The 24430-nt window shown below is 43.6% G+C and overlaps 1 protein-coding gene across 2 annotated transcripts in view; it reads left to right on the forward strand.

The window, feature by feature from the left end:
• The window catches only part of LOC126541463 (spatacsin), a 102768-nt gene that overhangs the window by 34433 nt on the left and 43905 nt on the right, over positions 1-24430 (forward strand). For both annotated transcript variants that reach the window (XM_072286491.1, XM_072286492.1), the window contains 8 exons: positions 2009-2226; positions 5165-5321; positions 12069-12269; positions 13883-13971; positions 14990-15193; positions 16478-16652; positions 19264-19430; positions 22138-22243. In XM_072286491.1, the coding sequence (XP_072142592.1) occupies positions 2009-2226; positions 5165-5321; positions 12069-12269; positions 13883-13971; positions 14990-15193; positions 16478-16652; positions 19264-19430; positions 22138-22243 (1317 nt within the window). The remainder of the gene's footprint in view (positions 1-2008; positions 2227-5164; positions 5322-12068; positions 12270-13882; positions 13972-14989; positions 15194-16477; positions 16653-19263; positions 19431-22137; positions 22244-24430) is intronic.

Raw genomic sequence — 24430 nt, forward strand, 5'->3', positions numbered from 1 at the left:
TCAGCTTCTATTGCCACCCACGCATGTTACGAATACATCTTTTGCTTTGTGTCCACGCCCTTTTGGCAACTTAGTATGGTTTTTTGAAGGATTTTCTTTTATTTGGCCTTTGGTTTTTGACATTATATTTTAGGAAATGCAAACGTAGCCATGACTGCACATTGACTGCACTACGAGCGTGCCTACTTGCATTAGGGGATGCAAACTTGTACAGTAAAACCTTGTCAATTTGACCCTCATTTATTTAAAAAATCAGATAATTTGTACTCGTCCTTCGTTTCCGGCAGGCGTATGCATTATTTAATGGCACTCGTTAATTGGGATGTATTTGTCCGCACACCAGCCGCACACATTCGAAATCGCACCGCATGGAGGCTCCTTAATGCGGCTCCCTAAAACTAAGCTCGGGGACATACTGGCTTTGCTGTGAACTCCTCTTGTGTATTCTTTTTGGAAATTTTTTTCCTGCACCTCAGCTGGACGACAAAGTTGTCGGTACGGGCCATGCCTTGTATATGTGTATTGTGACACTGTATTACTTTCCACAAGTTGCCGCTCTTCTGTCTTCCTTCTGGGCCCCTTCTCTAGTGTGCCCCCCGCCGCCCTATTCAACTTGCCCTCTATCCCGCTACAACGGCGGCACATGCACTGGTGCTGCGCAGTGACTGTTTTCTCCCTCCTTGCCTCGTGTCAATCGGAACATAGCTGCCGCTACTCTCCGCCCCCCTTTCATTCTCCAACTTATGTCTCCTTCCTCCTCTTTTGCTTCCTTTTTCTTTTTTTCTTTCTTTTCACAGACCTCCTTGCCCTACATAAACGGGACTCTGCCTTCCTTTTGCCCTGCATCGTTGCCAATGAGGCAGCTGTAAATCTGTCAGAGCGCCTAGAAAAAGCCAATCACTGTCACAACTGTCCCTTTCGGTTTGATGTATCTGAGAACAATCAGGCACCCGGTCTGCTGTCTTCACTATCAGGTCCTGCCGAACTGCCATTTTCTTGTAAACCTTGATGATCGGTTCACCACTCGAAACTGTCGAGATTAAATACTAGTTCTGTTTATGTTGTAGCATCGCTCAAGTTCTTTACGTTGGAAAGGTAGCCTGAAGAATTTCGCTTCACGTACCATATATATATATATATATATATATATATATATATATATATATATATATATATATATAATGCATGTGATGGATGGTCTCAACGCTCCTAATCTAAAATAGTTTTCTTTTTTACTGTATTTCTCCACAAGGCAGTAAACTAGTCGGACAACAAAACAGCCTAAAATAAGAAATTACCAGCTACTTCACATAATTTAAGGAATGTTGTACTCACCAGAAAGTACTGGTGATGCTAGAAAAACAAAATAGGAAAAGAAAAGTAATTCGTTAAAAAAGAGTGGCTCCTTCAACAGGCATGCACAATAGTGCATAGCCAAACATCCTAACATTGCTTTTTTCCTCTTGTGTTTTCTATTTCATCCACATTCCTTCTACACATTTCACTTCCTTTGATCCACTGCTCTAAATGGAAATTTGTTCTGGTCATCTTCATGTCTTTTGTTTTCTCATGTCTCTTTCTGCATTTTGTTTAGTAGCTTTCAAATGCAGTACTACGTATAATATATTTCCTTGTGTGTGAAACATGAACAGCTTGCCCAAATGAATGCATTACTGTCTTACAGGAACTATTACTTGAAATCAGTGTAACAGAATTTCTATCCTGGTACATTGATTTCAGTTATTTCACATATTTTGTTTGTACTGCACTTCAGATATCATGCCTCCTAATGTGAGTGATTGTTTGATTCTATGAATACAATCACACTTCACATCAGTGAGTTTGCTTGGTGGAGGGTCACAGAACTCATTACAATACTCTCCTGTGCAGAGACGTTCTTACAGCTTTCTGAAAGCATGTTTGCAGAATGGTACAATTGTCTGTGTTGGAGATGTTGTCATGGAACCTTCATGGATTGGGAGCTTGGTTTCTTCTGCATAACACTCAGGGCCACTGCAAAGCACAAACAACCATATGGATCAAAACGGGTTGTCACCACTGTGAAACCTTGCCAGCTACCAGACATAACCCACCACTGGGACATGGCAACAAACCATGGCGTAATGGCGCCTTACTGTCGATTCGCACCATCCTGGCTCAAGTATTGGGACTCTGATACCATTGACAGGGTGTTAACAGAAGGCCATGCAGTGCTTGCATCCCAAGGTTTGTGAATGCCAACTTTTTCTGTAATTATTATTTGTTTATTCCCCCCTCACCCTTGTTAAAGGAGCATTGAAAGGCTTTTTGAACGTGCCAGTGGCAGTAAAACAAATTTTCTAATTTCTAGACAATGCTGCCATGAGCATGCGAACCAAATATTGTTCCACTGTCTGTATTATGTAATCTACAATTTCGCAAAACAGATAACTTTAGGTTTTGCACACCCGAACTTAGGGGACGCAAACTGTTGGGTGCACAAAAGAACACAAAAGGAGTAGAAAGAGATGCAAGCAAGATGTGAGACTTTTGCTGGACAAAGACGCCTAGGTGTGTTATACTTTTAAAACTCCCTGTTAGAATGCTTGCTCTCTTCTGTGACTTTTAAGGTTCACACTCTTTTCTGCCCTATGAAACGTTGGCAATGACACTACATGGAATGGGATGGCCATGGTTGGCCACTATTAGGCACATGCATGCACTCTCTTCTAGATTTTGTTGAAATGGGAGAGCGGCATTTAATGCATCCTGCTCGTTGTGTGAATTTGTCACTCTCTGGCACTTTTGGCAGATGCCAGCATCAAAGAATTTACCTTAGGCATGCCATGGAAAGAAGAAAAGAAAGGAGCAAGTGGCAGGTCACTGCTATCAGTGCCGTCCCAGCGGAGAGGAACTGATGAGTAGAGGGGCAATGGGGAAAGTAAACATTGTATCTAATGTATAACCATTCATATCAGACCCACTAAAAAAAATTTTTGCAGGTATATTCCTTGAAGTGCGTCGTATTCATTCCAGCATGTTGCTCAGTCGCTATAAAATGTGTTCCAGGACGCTTCTAAAGTCTGTTAATTCAATCTGTGTGGAACCACAAGTTTTTGTCGAATTATCCAAAAGGTTTAATGAAAAAGCAGCGGCAAAATGAACAGATTCAGATCTCCTTTATCTTGAATTAGTGTGTCGTCATCAACAGACTATGTTAGTATTACAATAACTGTACAAGTTGTCATTGGTCAGTGGCGCACATACCGTAACATTATCGTCGGCATTATTGACAGAGTTGTCAAAAGAGATATCGCCTTGAGCATGATGCAAGTCCTCATATCGTCACTACAGGACAGGTTGCTGCCTTCACTGTCATCGCCTAGAGAACCAGTAGCGTCATCTGCTACTTATAGTAACCACTGCGTGCATGAGGGAGCGCCCAGTGGTGGTTGAATTAACTGAAACTATGTGCTACCCGCCGTGGTTGCTCAGTGGCTATGGTGTTGGGCTGCTGAGCACGAGGTCGCGGGATCGAATCCCGGCCACGGCGGCCGCATTTCGATGGGGGCGAAATGCAAAAACACCCATGTACTTAGATTTAGGTGCACGTTAAAGAACCCCAGGTGGTCGAAATTTCCGGAGTCCTCCACTACGGCGTGCCTCATAATCAGAAAGTGGTTTTGGCACGTAAAACTCCACTATTATTATTATTATATTATTGAAACTATGTGCTTTCATGTTCAAACTAAACGGAGCTTTCCCTTCATTGTTTGTTGTTTTCATTGTTTCTCACCAGGACTTTTCACTGCATTTGAAGGAAGTGAAAAGTCAAATTAGCTGAGGTTGAACTAATGGGCGTCGACTGTAGCTGGTGTTGCCTGTAAAGTTTACGTAGTAATAAGATATACTTGTGGCTATAACATTTTTTGATCTTAGAGAAGCCGTTGTTCTTTTGTCTATTCTATTGAATTTCTATTCTGTTACACTGATTTCAGTTACTTCAGATGTTTTGTTTGTGGTAGATATCAGACAGACTGTAGATATGCCTCCTAATGTGAGTGACAGTTTGATTATATGAATACCACAACACTTCACATCTGCGAGTTTGCTTGGTGGAGGGTAACAGAAGTTAATCATGCTTGTTTACAGGCCATGTAAACTGGCATATATACATTGTATACATTCCTGTATGGAATGTACACAGTGTACACAGTAAGGAACGTATACACTATGTATACATTCCTTACAAAATTAAGTATGCACTCTTCTTTCTTTTTAAATTCTTATTGCATAATCTGTAGCTATAGAAGTACATTGGGCAAATGTGGCTTATTGAAAAGTTTTGAAACTGTTTTGAGTGTGTTTTCATATTAGAAATAGTTTCTGCTTTCACAACAGCAATTAGTCTTCAGAAGGTATAGTTCTTATGTATTACTCATGCGAACGAATGTACCAACATTTTTAAATTAATCTCTGATCTTTCTTTTTTTGGGGGGCCAAATTGTGTTGGACAACTGGCTTTTTATTTAGTAGTATCAAAACTGAATTTCTGAAAATAAATTTGGCATAAATTTTTGGTTTCTTTAAATTTTAACTGAAAATGCCAGACACCAGGCACAATCTGATAAGTAAAGTCAGTAGTTGAGCAAGTTGGTATGTGATCATACTGAATACTAAGGGGGGCAGCGCACAAAAACTGAACACAAAGAAGTAAAAAGAGACGACACAGATGCTGCTTTTGTGTTTGTGTCGTCGTCTTCCATGGGGAAGAAAAAGATACAACATGGGTGCCATATGTCCCCATATTTAGTGCCGTCAAGTGCATTCACTATGCGTGACCATCTAGTTCCGGGTACTACATATATGCATGTGCATTCAGAATTAAGAAACACCCTCGAATATAATGAACTTCATTTGTGCATCATCTGGTGGCACAGTTCTCTTGTGTCACTTGTGTGGGCCTGTTCATTGATTACTTCATAAAAAAATAATAAGAGCATTATATTATTGTTATTCATTTTTTAGCTGCAGGGGTCTGTTACTTTTGCACAGATGGTCACAGACAAAGAAAGGTGAAAAGGGTTGGTTTTGTTCTGCTTGTGTCAAATCTCTGTGAGCAAGGTATTTGTTCCACTGAGGCCAGATTCGTGTGAGTAATTATGGATGGTCATTTTTTCTGTAGACAATGTTCACCTCGGGCCTGGTAATGACTCCTGGCGCCTTTTTTTGGAGTATGGGCTGCTTGAAAAAGCACTAGCCAACCCATTGCCATGTGAGGCTGTGGAGGAGGCTGGCTGCATGGTGCACATTCGTCGGCAGCTGCTTGGAGCTTTGGCAAGGTGAGAAAGTGGACATGGTTAGTTTTACACTGAAACAGAGTCATCTGTACCTGTAGTGCTCCACTGTTTATTGCAATGGCTTTCTTAGGCCGTTAGACTAATGTGAAATGACAGGTGTTGGCAGTCATCATCCATGTTAGGCTGTTTTAATGTGCAAGTGCAGTGGTGTGTGCTGGGTTCTCACAGATTAATCATTTCATTATAAGATGATCATAGATTTACTGCAGAGTACATAAATACAAATAAGGGTCTGATTAGGACTATAGCTATCACTGTGACTCACACAAGACTGGAGAGGTTTGTGTCTCCACTGATACTGATAGTGCTATGAAATGGCAGTGGGTGTCTGTGCCTGCGCTGCTAAGGCTGTAGAGATAGTCTGAAATAACAATCTGTTGAGTTATAATTTCATAGGTGGTATAACAGGCAGTCAGACCTTGATATAACAAATGCAGATACAACGGACTATTGGATTTAACAAAGTAAGTTTAACATTTGGTTGGTCAAGCTTTATTCTCATGGAATATTGTTCTGCTATAACAAAACCGAAAATACAGGATTTAATATAGTAATGGTTATGGCGAGTGTTTGTAAAGGCCCAATATACGTGTTCTGGTAGAGGAAATGTCAAGTACAGTCGCTGACTGATTTTTCAGGCGACTGATTTTTGGGACATGGGTGATGACTATTCAGACTTCACAGTGGTGCTGCCACCTGCCCGTAGAATCAGTTGTATAACGGCAACTGAAATTTTGGACGCCACATGGTGTGCCACTCAGTTTCTTCATTATCCGTGTGTTGCTGGATCTGGAGGGACAATCCCAATTGCTGTCCCCCAGATATTTGGACCTTGCCGTTGGGTGCGGAAGTTGGCCAAGGTTGAGGAGGACGTCGGCATGAAAAACTGCAGGTTTATTTACATTATTTACAGTGAGAGTAAATTAACAGTCTTAAAGTCATTACGGGCCGGCAGCAACTCGGACGCTGCAGCCTGTGGCAAGAAGCACGAAAGAGATGAATGAAGGAATGCTCTCATGCTGCTCCCGGTCTCTGGCTTTTAAACCCTTCGGTGTCTCGAGTCACGTCACGTTCAGCCAACCAGCGAGCCTGCTTAGGTGTCGTCATTTTCGGCCAATGGTAGGCGCCCATGCGATTGTGTCACACGCGGCGGAGAGGGTCGCTCCTTGGGCCTAGATTGTCCGAGGGCTTACTTCTCCCTGCGGTATTGCCTTGCTGGCCTGCAACTACCGTCAAAAAGGCAAACGGGGGGGATTGCTGCCAGGGCTTCACGGTGCTTTATAGCCGTCTTGCCTCGGGACCCATGTTACCTGGAACAGTGCCACGCTCTCTACATTTTCGGGAAGAGTCAAGCAGTGAATAGCTCCACCTGCAGCGCACGAGGTGGAAGACGCCAACTCGTTTGTACGTGCCGTGCCTCGGGAACGGAGTAGATGTGCTTCTGTGCTCCTTAATTAGCTGTGGCGCGATTCGATGTGTTCTGGTGAACTCGAAGGAGGCTCAGGAAAAGGTTCCGTATCTAACAGCTCGTCCTCCTCCCGGAAGTACGGAATGGCCGCTGAAATCAATTCGCTGGCCTTGAGGAACGCTGAAAGAGCCTGCATGGTACTGGTGTCGAGCCTCGTTTGACGAACTTCGGGATGCTGGGCCCTGGAGAACATACGTCAAACAAACAAAACAACACGGCGCTGCACCACGTGTAAGCGCAGGCTCTCCACCCCTGACTCGCCAGGTTATTACTGAGTCAAAATGAACCCTGATATTTTATTTCCCCAATTTTGACAAAGCAGTTCCAACCACCTTTCCAAACCGCTATCCATTTCTCCCCGAATGCCAACAAGGCCAGAGTGCTATTGTTGTTGCAAAACAAAAGGTCGTTGTTGTTGCAAACAAATAATGAAAACAGCCAAACATAACTTAAGTGGCCTAATTTCGTGAACAGCCTGTTCTCACCCTAGCCCAGTGGCGTACTTATCTCATACTGTTGCCACTGAACAGTCTGGCCAACTTCACAGGTACGTAAGCACAAGCGCGCTAGCCTTGTGGTTACTATTCAGAATGCGTACTTGCATCGTAGGCAAACCTTTCAATCCGCTTACTCACGTCTCTTCCTTTAGTCCCTACAGGACACGTAACCTAAACAAGAACTTAAATTGCTTAACTTACGCACTCCGCAGAACCCTTAAAAAAATATGTGTCTTCTAATTACTAGTTCTACGCAGGCTCACTAAAGAAGTCGGAATACGGCTGCCGTCAACACACACGAGCAACCCAGTCATAAACCTTCTGCTTCCCTCCGTCCGCACAAGGACACGCGTTAATGGAAATAAGAGCGCTTCTCAGTGCAAATGATGCACTCACTAAAAACCTACGCGCTTAACCTTAGAAAAAAAAAAGCACATAAAAAAAGAAGGTTAACTAATACACATACGCGTTACCATAGGCCTCTCACCGATAACCTTGACCTTCAGGTTACTCACACACAAAAAAAGAAAGCCTATCTACTCATTAATGAACACCTCCCGAAACTACATCTTTACATAAAACGCATCTTTCAAATCTCGGAGCTTCTCAAACAAAACAAAACCAAAGCTCGTACTTTTACATATTGAAAAAAACTTTAGTCTCAAATCGCGAAAATTTAAAAATGCTCAAAAATAAAACAAAACAACATGTTTCACTTCTACGGAAGCTCTCTTGGCCTCCCGTTCCAAATGTTTACGACTGACTCATACTGACTCAGCCGTACTCGAGGTGGTCGCGGTTCAAAAGCTACTCTGGCTACCGAGGAACAACAAAAGGGCTGACTCACTATCAGCTCTTCCAAGACGTTACAGTCTCCTGCCAATTTGCGTCCTGGCGCCACGCTTTCATCACTAACTCGACTGACCACGTTGCGACTCCCTACCACCTGGTCTCGTCTTGCCACCTTGCGCTTCTTTGTACTACACGCTGAACTTCGAAAAGAACGACAAACCGACAAGGAACATAACTGCCCCGTGCCCTTTGTCCACGTCCGTGCAGAATATGCTTCTCGGTCTCTTTTTGACCTGTGGCTCGAACGTCTTTGATGCGTCAACATCGTCAACGACGACCGCACCTTTCTTTTCTTTGCGCCCTGGCTTTTTGCGTCTTTTGCCGTCTTTGGCTGCGCTACATTAGCCCCCGCATTCCGATCTTTAGCGCGCTTCTTTCTACGGCACCTTTTTTTCAAACTCTCTTTCATGTCGCCTTCTTGCGCCTCGTGCTGGCCGGTACACATTTCGTCGGCCCGGATCCGTCTCTTACCCGCACAGTCTGAATGATCTTTAACTAAATCATCCCTCTCTTGGCTACCTAGACTGGCGGAGAGCTGCACCGATCCCTGAACAATGCAGTTGTCTTCTCTTGAGCTACGCTGCTCGCAATGCTGAGAGCTGCCCTCAACTGCATCGTCCAGCTGGCACTGCACTTCGGCATGCAGATCCGACTCGACAGTTATCTCGACATGGGTGCTCGCGTCTGTCGGGTCAGCACTACTCTGTACCTCGCTAACAACCTCGCTAACCCTACATGCGACGCACACGCGCGGTGACTGTGCCACTTTGTTCACAGCTGGCCTAGCTGTCTCTACAGTCCTCTATTGGCACAGCACCTCGTTGCTCTCACTCTGGCCTTTAACGGCCTCTGTTGCCACTAAGGCATCGTTAGTGACTAGTCCTTTCCGTTCACCTATGAATGTGCAGCCAATCTCACAGGCACTACTTTTCTCGTCGGCTTTTGGTGAAAATCCGCTAGATACTTCCTCATTCTTTTGCTCTGTACTACCTACAGAATTTTCAGACAGCCGTTGTCTCTGTGCCTTTAACTGCTCAAAATATTGTAGCTGTTTGATCAATGCTGTCTTCTCTCTCTCGTACATTTGCTCATGCTCACGCTTTTGATACGCACGTTCACGTTCATTCTCACGTTCTTGACGCTCACACTGACGTTCTTGACGCTCACACCTAAGAGTAAGTTCTTGAAGCTCACGCTTCCGTTCATTCTCGCGTTCTTGATGCTTACGCTCACTCTTACGTTCACGACGCTCACGCTCCCATGGTTCTTGTATCACCTCCCAAGCAATCTGAATGCTTTTATCATCATTGCCACTATCTTGAATCGCCTTTATGATAGCTGGCTTTCTCATCTGTTCTTCCGCCTCAACTCCCAAATCGTCGCACACCAACAACAAGTCTAATCTCGTCAACCTTCTAAGATCCATGGCAGCTGCCCCGACTGGTGGTTAGAACTATTTTCTTTAATTAATTTGTGCAAACACACAATATGCAACAAATTCCCGATTCCTAGAACTATCAAAATAAACACATTTGAAATCTGGTGAAACAAAAGAAAAAAAACCATGCGCTCACTTATGGTTGCAGCACCCTGCCATCTGGTTCATTGGTCCGCTGTTCCCAGTTCCTCAGGACTCTCTGGGTCGAAGGCTCGCTCTTCTTCACTGTTCCCAGTTCCTTAGGACTTCTTTCAATGAAGGCTCTCTCTTCTTCGCTGTTCCCGGTTCCTCAGGATTTCTTTCGACGAAGGTTCATCCGTAGCGCTGCCACCAGTTGTTGGATCTCTTGGACGAAGGTTCATCCCACCGCTGCCACCAGTTGTTGGATCTGGAGGGACAATCCCAATTGCTGTCCCCCAGATATTTGGACCTTGCCGTTGGGTGCGGGAGTTGGCCGTGGTTGAGGAGGACGTCGGGATGAAAAACTGGAGGTTTATTTACATTATTTACAGTGAGAGTAAATTAACAGTCTTAAAGTCATTACGGGCCGGCAGCAACTCAGACGCTGCGGCTCGTGGCAAGAAGCATGAAAGAGATGAACGAAGGAATGCTCTCTTGCTGCTCCCGGTCTCTGGCTTTTAAGCCCTTTGGTGTCTCGAGTCACGTCACGTTCGGCCAATCGGCAAGCCTGCTCAGGTGACGCCATTTTCGGCCAATCGGCGAGCCCGCTCAGGTGTCGTCATTTTCGGCCAATGGTAGGTGCCCATGCGATTGTGTCACACCTGGCGGAGAGGGTCGCTCCTTGGGCCCCAATTGTCTGAGGGCTTACTTCTCCCTGCGGTATTGCCTTGCTGGCCTGCCACTACCGTCACAAAAAGGACGGGGGGGATGGCTGCCAGGGCTTCATGGTGCATTACAGCCGTCTTGCCTCTGGACCCACGTTACCTGTAACAATGCCAGGCTCTCTACACTTTCGGGAAGAGTCAAGCAGTGAATAGCTCCACCTGCGGCGCACGAGGTGGGGGGCGCCAACTCGTTTGCACGTGCCGCGCCTCGGGAACGGGGTAGATGTGCTTCTGTGCTCCTTAATTAGCTGTGGCGCGATTCGATGTGGTCTGGTGAACTCGAAGGAGGCTCAGGAAAAGGTCCCGTATCTAACAGTGTGCAGTGTTGCAAACAAAGTGGCTGTGAGCGAAATTGTCACCACGTCGACTCAACAGCAAACTGCAACTTCAGTTGCTAACTTCGAACAAACCGATGTTGGTTAGGCCTAGCAGCCTAGTTAGAGTATAGCTGTAGCGAAAATATGCTTACGGTTGGTGAATTGGCTGGTGACAAGTTGTCGCAGGAAGCTCACTATCAGTATGCTCATACATATAGACCTCATCAGTGATTGAGAGTAAGATTTACCGGCTAGGCTGATGGCCATAGTAGTGGAGTTTGGGATAGCATGTGGCCCCTCCCATATATAAAAACCAGCTGCCGATTATTCACGAAAAGCAACTTGAAATGGCATATTTTCAACGGGTGTGTTTTGCATTTCGGCCAGCAGCTTGGCTCGGCTGAACCCAGCAAGCCAACGTGCCATTCTCTTGCGACCGCACCAATTGCACGATTTCCTATTGGTGATAGTGCAAGGCACATGTATGTTATATATTGTTGGTTCCATGCCACGCATCAGCACAGCAAAGCCACCGACAGGCCATCAAAATTCAGAGGCCATTTGCTGGTCTGCTGTATGCATGACACCTGCGTTTCTTTCACATAGACCTGATTGCAACTTCTTTTCCCCCAGATATCGGTGCTTATGCTTAAAGGGAATATCAGATATAATGAAAGTATTCTTGTGTCTTTGTGACTGGCTGATCCTGGTGATGACATTTTGGGGTGCCGTTTGAGCAGTTGGCAGAGGTTCTGGTAACCTCTGTTTTTTACAATGGCAAAAATAGGAGCAACGAAAAAAGAAATAAAATGAATTTGACACACAATAAAAAAAAAGGATTGACTGGATGAGAAGCATTTGCAGAGCACATCAAGTGAGCATATGGAAAATCCGTAAATAGTTCACAAACGACTGTAGTAGCAAAACACAAATTTAAATGTAACGTTCTGACTAACTACTTTACTTTATGCATGACTTGTGGGTGTTATAATTTTTGGTCACTTTCTATCTCATTGTCAGATACTTGTCAAACATTGCGGCATTGTTGTCACAATGCCATCATATCTTGGCCAGTGCCGTTGTTAAAATTGCGAGCTGGCTAATGCCAACTTAAAGGGAAGTCCCAAGTGCAGAAATTCCATGTTGTTTCCCGCAGTCATATTCTGCCATTTCACCATTGTACAAGCAGCTACTAATCTTGTAGTGGCAGCAGTTCACAGTTTGCTCTGCGTCACAACATGAGTATGTAACCTTTCATAATGCAATACACTTTGACTATGTGTGTAATATTTCTCTCCTGACACATTTTCAGGGAAGGCCATGTAGACGAGGACACACTGGAAGACTTTGAGGCACTTCTTGCTCTCCTGGGTGAAGCTGGTTTACGCCCGTCTCAGCTGGCAGCTTCGCCACATGGTGCTGTCACACCAGAAGACTTTGTGCACCGCATGGTTCACTACTGCCTCCAGCACAAGCTGTACCACTTGCTGTACCTTTTCTTGGGGGACCTCTGGTATGCATAAATGAAGTGATCGTTTTATTTGCTCAGTTTTTTTTTTTCATGTACGGAAGAGTGCACGCATAAATGACTTCTTCATGAGGGGCATGCTGGCTTCAAATGGAAACGAGGCAAAGAAATTGGGGAGGCTTGGAGAACCAGGTCCACAACCCCACTATTCTCTGCCAGTTTCACTACAGAAACAATGTGTTACTACGCCTCCTGCAGACTTCCAGTATCAGAATGGAATGGAAATACATCATGATCCAACATGACAAGCATGCCCGATTCAGATCAAATGGGTAGCAATTTCTGACTCGTCTGCCCCCTTCGCGGGAATTGTGTGGTGTTGTAGACTTAGCAACCCTTCATCTCACCTCGGGAGCAAAATTAGCAAAATTTGGCTGTTGTATCAGTGGTTTTCTTAAGATTAGTTCTCAATATTGGAGTATTAATGCCTAGCCTCTGGCAACGCACAGGTGACTAACCATCACTGGCTTAGATTGGAATGACTTCAGGCAGCATATGCCGACATAAACTTTTCTTCTTTCATGGTAGCTCATAACTTGAAATGTTTAGCACTCATTGACGTATAGAAATATACAAATATGAAAATGCTTAATTTTATGCAGTGGTGTGAAATACTGGAGAACATAAAGAGACAAGTCCCTTCTATGCACATTCTCCAATATATATTAACCACAGGTGCTTGTGGTGTATATTCTATGTGTCTTTATGTCCTTGCTTGTTTTGTGCCATTGCATATGGTATATGATAACTAGCTGAAGCCTCAGTTCTATAACGACGTGGTTAAAGATGCAGGCATGTAATGTATAGACAGTTCAAGCACCATTTGGCTTTTGGCCACCGAACGCATATTATAGAAGTGGGAAATGGACTTTTCTCAATAAACTTCATAACTCTGAGTGGTAAATGTTAACAGAATAAGGGCTTGTGCATGCAGGCTTTGTGTTTAAATTCTTGGTCCAATTCCAGACCACTATGACAGAAAGGATGCTTGCGTGATAAGAATGTGTAGGCATGGCTGAGATTATGTGACCCATGCCATATTTAGAAATAAAATCATGAAAAGTGTGTCCCATAAATATGCATTACTACCACCTGAGACCTTTCTGACTGGGACTGTTGATAAAACTGAATTAAGCGAAAAGAAATGAACTCAAATGAATGAGAGCCTACTCTATTAAGTGTGTATCAAGTGTGCTATTATAAAGACATTTAAAATATGACAACTTCATCACATGTGCTGTAAAAAATTTGCTTTCGAAGTGTTCACTTATAGGCACTTCCTAGTAGGGCTAGTATCATGTACATTCAAAAGTTTACAGAGTACAAGATCTTAGAAGAATCTTCATATTTCTGCGATCTGGGGATGCAGCCTGGAATTTAGAATCTAATTTACTGGCTGGAGGCAAAAAATGAGCTGGAATACAACTTTTTTATGAAACCTGTGCCTCGTAAACTTTTAACGCCAACCGTACTAAGTACAGAATAGTGTAATTGCACACATGTAAATTCTAATAATATTGAATGTACTTGGTGCATTGAATAATGTCCAAAATACTGTGTTTGCTGGCATGGTAGCTTTATTTCCCAATTTCTTTCAGCCAAGGACTGCCACCTTTGTGTCCCAGATGCAACAGCTCCTTTGTGTCAGCTCTGCGTGAACACTGGTGCTGGATGGAAGACCCAAATGGTGAATTTTGCAATTTTTTTAATGTGGCAATAAATAATAGCCAGGATTTTATGTTCTTCTGCAAAACTTTGCCTTTATGGTGTTTTCTGCTCATTTGATATTTATTTGGCAAGTTAATTGAATCTTACGTTGCATACCTCAACCACTATAAAAAGCAATACCTTGTATTACTCTTTGCCACTGGTTCAAATAGGCGCTGACTTTTTACATGGAAGGGAAGGTTACTGTGATTTTCACTGGTAAACTTGGATTAGCCACTGAAATCCGTCAGCAAGAGCTTAGGTTTATTAAATTCCAATCTGCCATTGGTAAACAAACTGCTCCACACTGGTTTACCAACTTGCTTCAGTCTGTCGATTCCAGAAGCAATACCATATTTACACTAATTCTGTTTTCATGTTTCTCAATAGTTTTGACTATCAATAGTTTTGGTTATGCTTATCAATTTGAAACAGGTGGCAGCAAGACATTTCAGCTTTTAAGAGAAAATGAGTGAATCATCTTATCAGGAATAGACGGTATTTCTCTCTTGTTCTTGAAACAACTGTAGATGTGGGTTTGCGAATCAGTTCTTTTGTTGGAGAGTATATTCCGAGATCAGGAGACTTCACAGTTCAGTTCAGTGCAATGCGTTGGCGGGCTAGTTGGTGCAAATTCATAATTACTTTGTTTAGCGCAAAACAAAGTAATTATGGATTCACAGTACAGCTTTGCCAACAGTTAATTGTGGGCTAATGAGGCACTGAAGTGAACATTTGTTCCATTTGGGTCTGTTATTTGCACGCAAAACTGATGAATTTTGCTATTCCTGTAAAAATGATGTTAGAGAGCTTTTGCAGTAAGAATAATGAAGCAGAAACCATCTGACATAATATTTATAGTCTTTGATGCAGCTCTGTGTACTTCAAAACTTTACACACCAAGTGAGCATAAGGGGCCAGGATTTTCAACTTTGTTTTGGTACACTGTGCTTAATGTCTAAATTGAATGTCTATAGCATGCTGTAATTTTTTTTCAGATGCTTTCAAAGCTCGGCGTGCAATGGTAGCACTTGCAAAGTGCCTACCAAAGAAAGGTGGCAACGAGGATCCCGCTACCTTCCTTGCTGTGGCATCAACACCTAGCGACCCTGAAGACATTTCGCTATACCACCTTCTTCAAAAAGGAACACCATTTGAAACTAGTGGCCTTTTTGCATGGCAGTCTACGAATGTCTGTCAAGGTATGGGTGCAAAGTTGTGTTAATTTTAAACTTGCCTTTAAGTACTGATATTGGTAATATTGGTAAGCTGCACAATGTTTGGCGGGCTAGTTGGTGCGAATCCATAACTACTTTGCTTAGCGCAAAACAACGGACACAAGAAAGACGACCAGGACAAGGCGCTACTCTCAACTGACATCATTTTATTGCGTCACTCCTTTATATAGAGCAAAATCTAGAGGAACATGCGCAGTGAGCACCATGTGCAGGAACCACCAACATCCGATCACTAGAGCGCACTCATGCAACAGAATTCAAAAAACCATATTCAGAGCTGTACAAGGTTAAAGAAGGCACATTAATGCACTGCGACCCCAATGACTGTATGAAGAAAGCTTCCGATAATTCTTGGGCAATGGTATCACGGCGCTTTTTCAAAATAGTAGTATCTTGAAACATAGCTTTGCACTTGCATATTTTACAATGTTGAGCTAAATGGGAACCTGTGCCTGTCGATATGGATCGCTCATGTTCTCTAAGGCGCCCGTCAACACAGCGGTCTAACTGCCCCACATACACTTTACCACATGACAATAGAATCTTATTTACCACACCGGCGCTGCAATCTGCAACCTTCGCATGGTTCCTTTCACAGCCTGGTTTTTTACTTGTGTTTGAAATACGGCTGCACAACATTGACAGTTTCTGAGGAGCAGAAAACACCACTGGGATTGATCTAGTGGCGACATTCTTTAGATTGCGAGCCACTCTATGGCAAAACGGCACAACTTCAGGCCTCTTCTTTTGTATAACACAGTTACTTTTGTGACGCTTCCCTTTCACTTTCTGAAGCAATACCTCAGAGACTGACGTCACCACCACGCTTGGTTAACCCGCAGCCTGCAGCCTATTTAACTGTGCAATGAAACTCTGGTTCGCAGTGTGAGGACAGGATTTCATTAACGAAGATTCTAGACACATCAAAGCAATGGCACGTTTCACAATCTTTGAGTGTGCAGTCGCATAAAGTAAAAGTTCCTTACGTGCACGTGGCGAGTACATCCAACAGGCGTGACCTGTTTGTAAGGATAGCTGCAAATCTAAAACTGGAGTTTACCGTCCCTAGATAGCTTGTGTGTGAAAGTTAAACCATTGCCATTGTCATTGTATAAAACAGTTATAGCCATGTCTCATTTTCTAAAATTTCTTTTCGCTGTCCTCACTTCTAAAATTTGAAATAGAGCCTTCTCAAGTGGTTGCAGTTAATTTTATTATTACCTTTCATGTCTTTCTCAATTCCTCAAGTGGACTCTGAAGGTTCCGCACTTCCCCACTTTTCCCAACCATCATTGCGAGACAAATTTGGCCTGCGGGAGGAGCTAGGCTACACCTATTACCTCCACAAGGGGCGTCCTTGTGCTGCAACATTCAAGTTTTTGGCTCAGGAGATACTTCAGCAAGGCTGCCTCGTCAACAAAAGGTGAGCTGATAAGTGGAAGATTACCTCTTAGACTTGATCCTTGGCCCACCAGTTTGCAATGGCTTGCACTCTTTGCCCCTGTTAATGTATCATATTCAATCGTGTAAGGGCCTCAATTCTTTTTCGCGATATTGACAAGGTGCAGCTTTTACATGGGGGCAGTCCATTTTAATTCAACTTTTTCAGGTTGTGCTTAATCCCAGTGACCTCGTTGCACCAAGAGAGTGAATGCTATTGTTTTCAGCACATATTTATTTGTTGATGCATGCTCGCCACACACCTGGCACCATTCTAGTTCTGAGCGCTATCATTGTCACCACTCTTTGTGCTCAGATTGGCAGTATGCTTGGGGATACAGTCATCCTCCGTGGCATCACTGGTGTTAGATATCTGTGTAAGCTTAAAGCTTTTCACAAAAATGTCCAAAGATGCAATAAAAAAAGCAGACAAGTTTTTTTCCCCACGCTCTTCTTACATGCTTAATTAATTAATTAGTTAGTTAATTCTGTGGAAGCCCTCAAGGTGTAGGAAAGTACGTGAAATAGCAAAATTGGCATCCACCTGAAGGACGACCCTTACAGCTTGCTCGGAAAGAAAACCTCGCAGTCGAAGAAAAATTTGCCCTGGTCCGGGACTTGAACCCTTGATCAACGTCTTTCCAAGTCGATCGCTCTACCATCTGAGCTAACCAGGAGGCTAGCCGATTGCAGAGCGAGGGTGAATTAATCGATAACTTGAGGTATTGGGACACTGAAAATGGCAAATCAGTTGTGCGGAAGCCTGCAAGGCAGAGGAAAGTACACGAAAGAGAGAAATTGGCAGCCACCTGACTTGTAGCTCGAAGCTACAAAGTCCGAACTTGAATCCGGGACCAGGACAAATGGTATTCCGATGTTTGGCATAAACGGTATTTGATGCTTTGAGCTACAATACGAGTAAATGCCAATCTTTCTCTTTCATAATGTTCATTAATGTTCATTTTTGGCTGCCAAGTTTAGAGTGTGCTCTTACTCGAGTCTGTAGTAGAACATGCAGTAGGGCCTTCATAAATTCATAAATGTTCTCCGACGCCTAGTTCACGTTGAAGCACGAGGCAGCCCAAAGGGCAGTCTGCTTGCCGCTGCCGCTGCTCTTCATCATGCCAGTGTTGTCATAGCGATTGCTCGCGGTCATCGAGTGAAATCTGCTTATGTTCGCCCGTGCTCGTGTGACACAATGCTTGGTAATGTAAATAGTAAGGGAATGTTCACTGCAATTTGTTTATTTTAATAAATGTTCACTCCAATGAAACTACGAGCCTTGCTTTGTGTTGTCTAATACCTTGCTATCACAATGAATGCTTCACTTTTCAGGCGAAACTGCGGCTTTTTTTATTATTGTTATTATATCCTGAGTGGCTCACTGCTGCTAGATGTTGTGGGAGATACGGGGTTCTCCTCCGTACTCTTGGGACAAAGGAACGACAACACAGTAGTGCAAACAGTCACAAGGGCATTTATTGCACCTTTCATAGATCAATGCCTGCTGGCCGAGTTGCTATCCCCAAAACATGCCGATGGGCGCGCGACAAATCTAGAAGTCCGACTTACCGCGACCGCATTGCGAGCGAATATGTTCGCCCCATGCTGGATCCCAACGCCTGGTCGTTCGCGTGTACAGTCACGCGAATGGTGGCACGTTCGAAGGCGGCCACGCGAGACGGTCTCGCAGAAGCATGGTCGGCGCACGTGCGGGGGGGCACGTCCGCTCCCGCTCGCTTCCCGAACCCAAAGAGACCAAGCGCCTTCCCTTTCGGCGCCCAAGTAACCCCGCAGCAGCGCGACAGTCGCGCCATCTCTCGCACCGCGCTTGTACCACTCCGACCGCCAGGCCACGCGAGCCGTGCGGGAAAACAGCATATCAGGGGATGCGCTATGCGGGAAAAACATCAGGGGACGCGCGAGAGTCGCGCATCCCCACAATGTTCTCGACATGGAGAGTTATCATGTGATATCATTTGCATGTTCCTATGACATCTTCTAGTCACCTAACGAACCATTTTTCTCTGGAAGGGGTTACAAGGTAATGAGATCCCATATATACCAACGTTTTGTCAAGTCATCTAAGAAGACCTTGTTTTCAAAACAGTGCATAAATGAGTGAATAAACTTTACTTCGGAGACCAAGCTGTTGATGCCCGAAGGTGGGCGACCACCCTATTCCAGGCAGCTATGGCCCTGGACCTGTTCACCAGCCGAAGTTGGTCCTTAGGTTTTGGGCTTGTCAGCTGTGCCTCCTACTGGTCTTCTGTTGCTGCTTAGATAGGTGTTGTCCGTGGGCTCTTTTTGCATTCCCAGACCGTGTGGTAAAGAGTGTTTGGTGTATTGCAATATTGGCAGTCTCTTGTAAATGTTGAGGGTTATATTGCATGTAGTAGAGTGCCGTGGAGGTAATTGCCAATCTGAAGTCGGCTTAGTATGACGGCTTCTTCTCTGTTAAGCTTGATGTGTGGCAGCGGATATTCCCTCCTGTTCTTGTAATGTTCTAGAATGTTGTAGTATTTTCTTTGGATCAGTGCATGAAATTAAAAAAAAAAATGAATGCTGCCTATTTGCATGTCTTCCTGCTGCAGGATTCGGGGTGCCTGCAATAGAGCCTGGAGACTTGCTGAACAAAACACAGATGACATGAAGATGGTGGCTTCAAGTGTTGCCTTTGCGGAACTCTTGGGCAATGACTCTCAGAACTTCAGGCTGAACCTCAGAATGGCACGGCTTGTGTTTCCTAACAGTCCTCTAGGTGCTTGTTGTTCTATTTTGTAGACGTAGTGATCACTTATTTATAATGGGCTTTCACATCTTAACATGCCAGATTATGTCCTTGTGATGGAGGTGGGGGGAGGGGGAGAAAATGAAAAAAAAAAAAAATGTTTAGCCTAGTTGGTGAATTTCTTTAGTGAAAGGCTTAGTTGGGATGTGCATTCCAAGTGGCATAGCCTCAGGATAAGCTCTTTTTTTCATCTTAAGAAATGGCATGCCAAATGTGTATGTGTTATGCTTATGTACGTTTCTCATTTGACCATTTTGCCATGAATACTTGATATAACTGCAGGACCACGTGAAGATATCTTAAAAGTGTACAATGACACTGAGGTATCAGTAGAGGAACTGTGATTGCACAAAACAAACAAGCAGAAGAAGAAGAATGCATGAGGCCCACATGTAAAATGTGGACTAACGTAGTTATCTTCTTTGTGCATGCTTGTTTGGTATACTCAATTTCTTACCTAATGATGCATGACTGACCAGCCTGCTCAACTGTAGGTTTCTCTCTACCAAAGTATTATTGATGGGGCAACATTGAGAGCATTATTACTTTGTGATATGTTGGCAAGGTTTCACGATAACATAGAATGTAAGTTTTCGTAATAAGTAAATTCAACTCATGCATGTTACATTTTATGTGCAAGTGTATTCGGAGAGTTGTCTTCAAAAGTGAATTTGTGCTTGTTAGCTAGGGCTCATAATCACTGTACTGTATCGGTGGGTATAGACTGTCATGTTTGTGTGTGCCTGCTGTACTTGCAAGAAGACGGTCAATAGGAAGAATTTTTAGCATGCATTGCCAACCAGCCACTTTCTGATAGTCTTCGTTTAGGTTCACGGCCATGATACTTTTCATATCAGTCCATGAAGGCCATTGTGGGTTTTTCGAGAGACACTTAACTGGATATATACGACTGTAATAAACGTTTCTGGTTAATCTTTTTCTAAATGTTTTCTATTCAAGCCTTTTCTATTTATGATTATCATCATCCCCTGTGTTTTCTCCCTCTCTTTTGGTTCCCTTTCCCTCTACCCTAACACTGAGTAGCAGGCTTGAACATAGTAGTTCAGGCCATCCTTCCAGCTTTTCTCTTATACAGTGAAACCTCGTCAAACCATACCTGCTTAAACAGTAGTTTCATTTTAAAAGTAGTAAAGTCAAATCCCCAACTCTATTGAACATAATGTGTTCTGTATCTGCATAAATCGTATCAGCTTATTGCTACATATCGGTTAACACATAGTGTTTCCACTTTTCGTCGCGCAAACATGGCCATGCATTGCCTCCATTGGGTGGCCCGGCAGAACAACAAGCCTCAGAGATCAGAACAACGGCCTCCAAGTGCTCTGTGCCTTTGTGCGTGAAGCCACATCAACATCAACATCATTGCAGCGCCATGCCAGAGAGCATTGTGACGTCATGCAAACAAGGGCTCGCCTCATGCCGAAGCTCAGATAAAAAAGACACCAGGTGCTCAGCATAGAAGAAAAATTAGACATTGTATAACGTGACACGAAGAAGTCGGTGCTGGCACGCGACAGGGATCTACTGTTGACTACGGTGTGTGGCATTTGGAATGAGAAGAAGTTGCTTGGCAGTGCCATTGTGACCGTTTAGAGATTTCAGCTACCAGGTTCGACATTTCACCATCGTTGCCTCTGTTGTTGCCGAAGTGTCGACTAGCGACAGTGATGAAAACAACACGAAAAGCGACAGCACGGGCGATTGAGGCTAAACAGTGGCAGAAGCTGCGCGTTACGTCAGCTTCATGAATGCAATCGTTGCGACGAGAACAGCACCGCGCAATGAAAAAGGCGCCCAGCGACTTCTGCAGCACTACTGGCCGCGTGCACGGAGAACATGCAACGCCAACAAGGAATCTGCCATGCGAGTGTTTGGCGTGAAGAGGGGGCTGGCTGAAAAGCTGGCTCGCAGCTTCAGTAATGCCGATGAACACTTTTGATCACGATCAAGCCCGATCCGGATCAGAATTCTCGACTGCGATTGGCTGCCTCGCACATCTTGCGCAAATGAGCCAATTGTGACTGAGCCGATGACAGGCCGCTGTCGTTGCTGCTAGGCCACCGCGGCATCAAACAAAAATAACACTTCTGTAGTGCAAAGTGAATAAATACTGCATGTTTTTTTCCTCCTTTCATTGCACTTTCTCCGAGTTCCATTTTTGACAGCTAAGTGGGCGACCTCATGCTATTCCGGTTAAGCAGTACTACCGTTTAGTACGCACTTTTTCCATGCTCCGGCCAACTACGGTTTAACGAGGTTTCACTGTAATAAATTTATCTCTCTCTTGTCTTGTGATAATGTGCACCAACTCCTGAAGTAAATTAAATCTTTTATGAGTTCATTTGGTTAACTTCAAGTTTGTTATTTGCAGCACATGTTCATTTGCACTTTTCATAATATTAAAGATATACCATAATTTCTAGAGCTCTGATTTTCATCTTTTTGGGGAGTTGGTCAGCTGTGAAAATATAGGGGCCGATTGAAATTCATCAAAGTAGCTATGTGCACTTAAGTAAAAGTCGAAAACATCTGACTGCAGGTCTACAGTTTCAAGGTATCTGGTCTTAAATAAAGTCTCTTTACAGATAAACTAATTGATTTTGGTGTTGGTTCTTGAAAACTGAAAATTTTGCCCTTCTGTGCCGAATGTGTGCAGGAGAACTGCTTAGAGCCATTCGAAACAGCAAGGAAGTTGCCAGGAAGCTTCTGCATCAAGGAGCCATCTCCCTTCAACGAAGTCTTATGGACTCCTCTCATACAGCGTAAGTGGTTGAGCTATACGCTTAAGTGTTTCATAATTGTTTTAACATTTGTCCAGCTTTCTCCTGTGAAATTCTGGGCACATGGTGTTGTAGATGTACTGACATACGTGACCAGTGCTGCTTACTATAAGTTAATTTGGCCTTGTAAAAACCTTCAGTTGTCTGCTACACTTTTTGGAGCTTGTAGGAGTCAACAATGTTCGCAGAAAAAAAAATTGTATTCTGATGTATTTCATCATCATTGTGGTTCTCCTGTTGTCAAATTTCTGAGTGACCTGGACAGATATATTCATTGCGATGCCTATAACTTTCAAGAGAGGTGAAAACAACAACATAAATACTATCACCATAATTGCTTAGTACGTGGTTGTTTCACTATTGTTAATGACATTAGAAGATAGCAGTATAGATCAGAGAACAAATGTGTAGCTGATATTTAGAGTAATGATGAAGTGATGAAATAAGGAAATTTGCTGGCATAGGTAGCAGGATAATATTTCTATAACATGCAATAATACTATAACATGCTTTTCGCTATTTCGCATTTCGTTTTGTACGCTCGTGCAATTTAATGGTGTACGATAAATATGTGTATGCACGTGATGTATCTTACTTGTTTTGTACTTGTAATTGTTATTTATTTTTCATTGGACCCGCAACTAGCCTGTGGCTATGGGTCCAACCAGTTTTGGTATTTCTGTATTTTCTACGTCTGCAAATAAAGAATTGAATTGAATAGCAGCTTGAAACTACTGGGAGAGTGGTGGTAGTGGTGGCAGCAGTTGTGGTGGCAAGTAGTCTTTAAAATCGTTTTTCTCCTCAGTAATCTATGAAATTCAGCCACTTCCAAAAATGTGTATGTAGATTAACGCACAAAGCATATGTTTAACTTAAAGGAGTCAGACATCTTAATTACATTGCTCATATGAATCATTCCTCTTGTTTGAGGCCATTTTAAACAAGCCACACTGCTTGCTTGTACTTGGTTTAAGGGCTAACTGCTTGTCAGCTCAGATTGACCTGATCATTATGGTTTATGACAATGCAAACATGCTGTGCTTTTCATGCAGTAGTTTGCTCTAGAGGAATGAGATTGTGTTTTCAGCTGCATGCCGCACGTTGCCTCAGGCAAAAGCGAAACCCTTACTGCTACCTCTGCTACTGTGCGATCAGCTGTTGGAAATGCAACTTGGCGGTCGCTAACACAGTGTGCTGTATCATATTGCAAATTTTGAAACTATAATAGTTGGCTGCAAGAACAGTGACTGGCATTTAAGAAATGGAATGAATCTATGTGGCCAAGTTCACAAACTGCTGCTGCACAAGGATTGACTGCGTTGCCAGCCCTTTGCGATGCATGGCTTTCCATGAGAATAAAAAAGTTGACTTATTCGCCAGCGTTGTACAGCTAACCTCTATCTAAAGAAGGGACTCTGACCTTGGAACGTCAGCAAGAGTGAGTACCGCTCGCTACACAGTGACAAATGGAGTAGCACCTCTTCTTGGCATGGCAAGTTTCTCACACGTTATCTACGCACATCCACCCTAACTCAAACACAAGCTTACGCCCATTCTACCCCCACGTATCAACAATAAGTGAATGGGCGGACTCTTGAAACAATGCATCAAAGCATGGGTGGTGGCAAATACACTGACAGCACAAGAATGTCCGAAGTTGAACGCTTTGCGGCTGTCCACAGAGTAAGCAAGTGGCTAGCGATAATACTTCTTTGCTACAAGCTATTACAAAGCCCAGGACATCTACATTCTCAGCCTGGTGTGTGGCAAGAACTAATCTACCGCAACTGAGCACACCTGGCAGGAAAAAAAACAATCGGACAATGACTGCACTGAGGAACATTACGGAGTCAGAAACATGACAAGCCGCTGCTTCAGAGTGATTGGCAAATAGAGAACGAAGAGCAAGAAACACTCATCTTGATTAAGTTCAGAATTGAAAAGTTTGGGCAGCCTGAAATATCTACAGTAAAACCTTGTTAATTTGGATTTCAAGGGAACGAAAGAAATGTTCGATTTAACCGAATGTCGAATTATCAAGGCTATCAAGAAAATAAGCATATGCATCCTACGGCAACATGCTTTCATTTACTGAATAAATCAGCAAATCCCTTTTCTACTTTGCACAAAAGCAGTGCGGAAGCTGCGATTCTCATCTCGTGACTGATT

This window comes from Dermacentor andersoni, chromosome 2 (genome assembly GCF_023375885.2).
Source record: "Dermacentor andersoni chromosome 2, qqDerAnde1_hic_scaffold, whole genome shotgun sequence".
NCBI lineage: Eukaryota > Metazoa > Arthropoda > Arachnida > Ixodida > Ixodidae > Dermacentor > Dermacentor andersoni.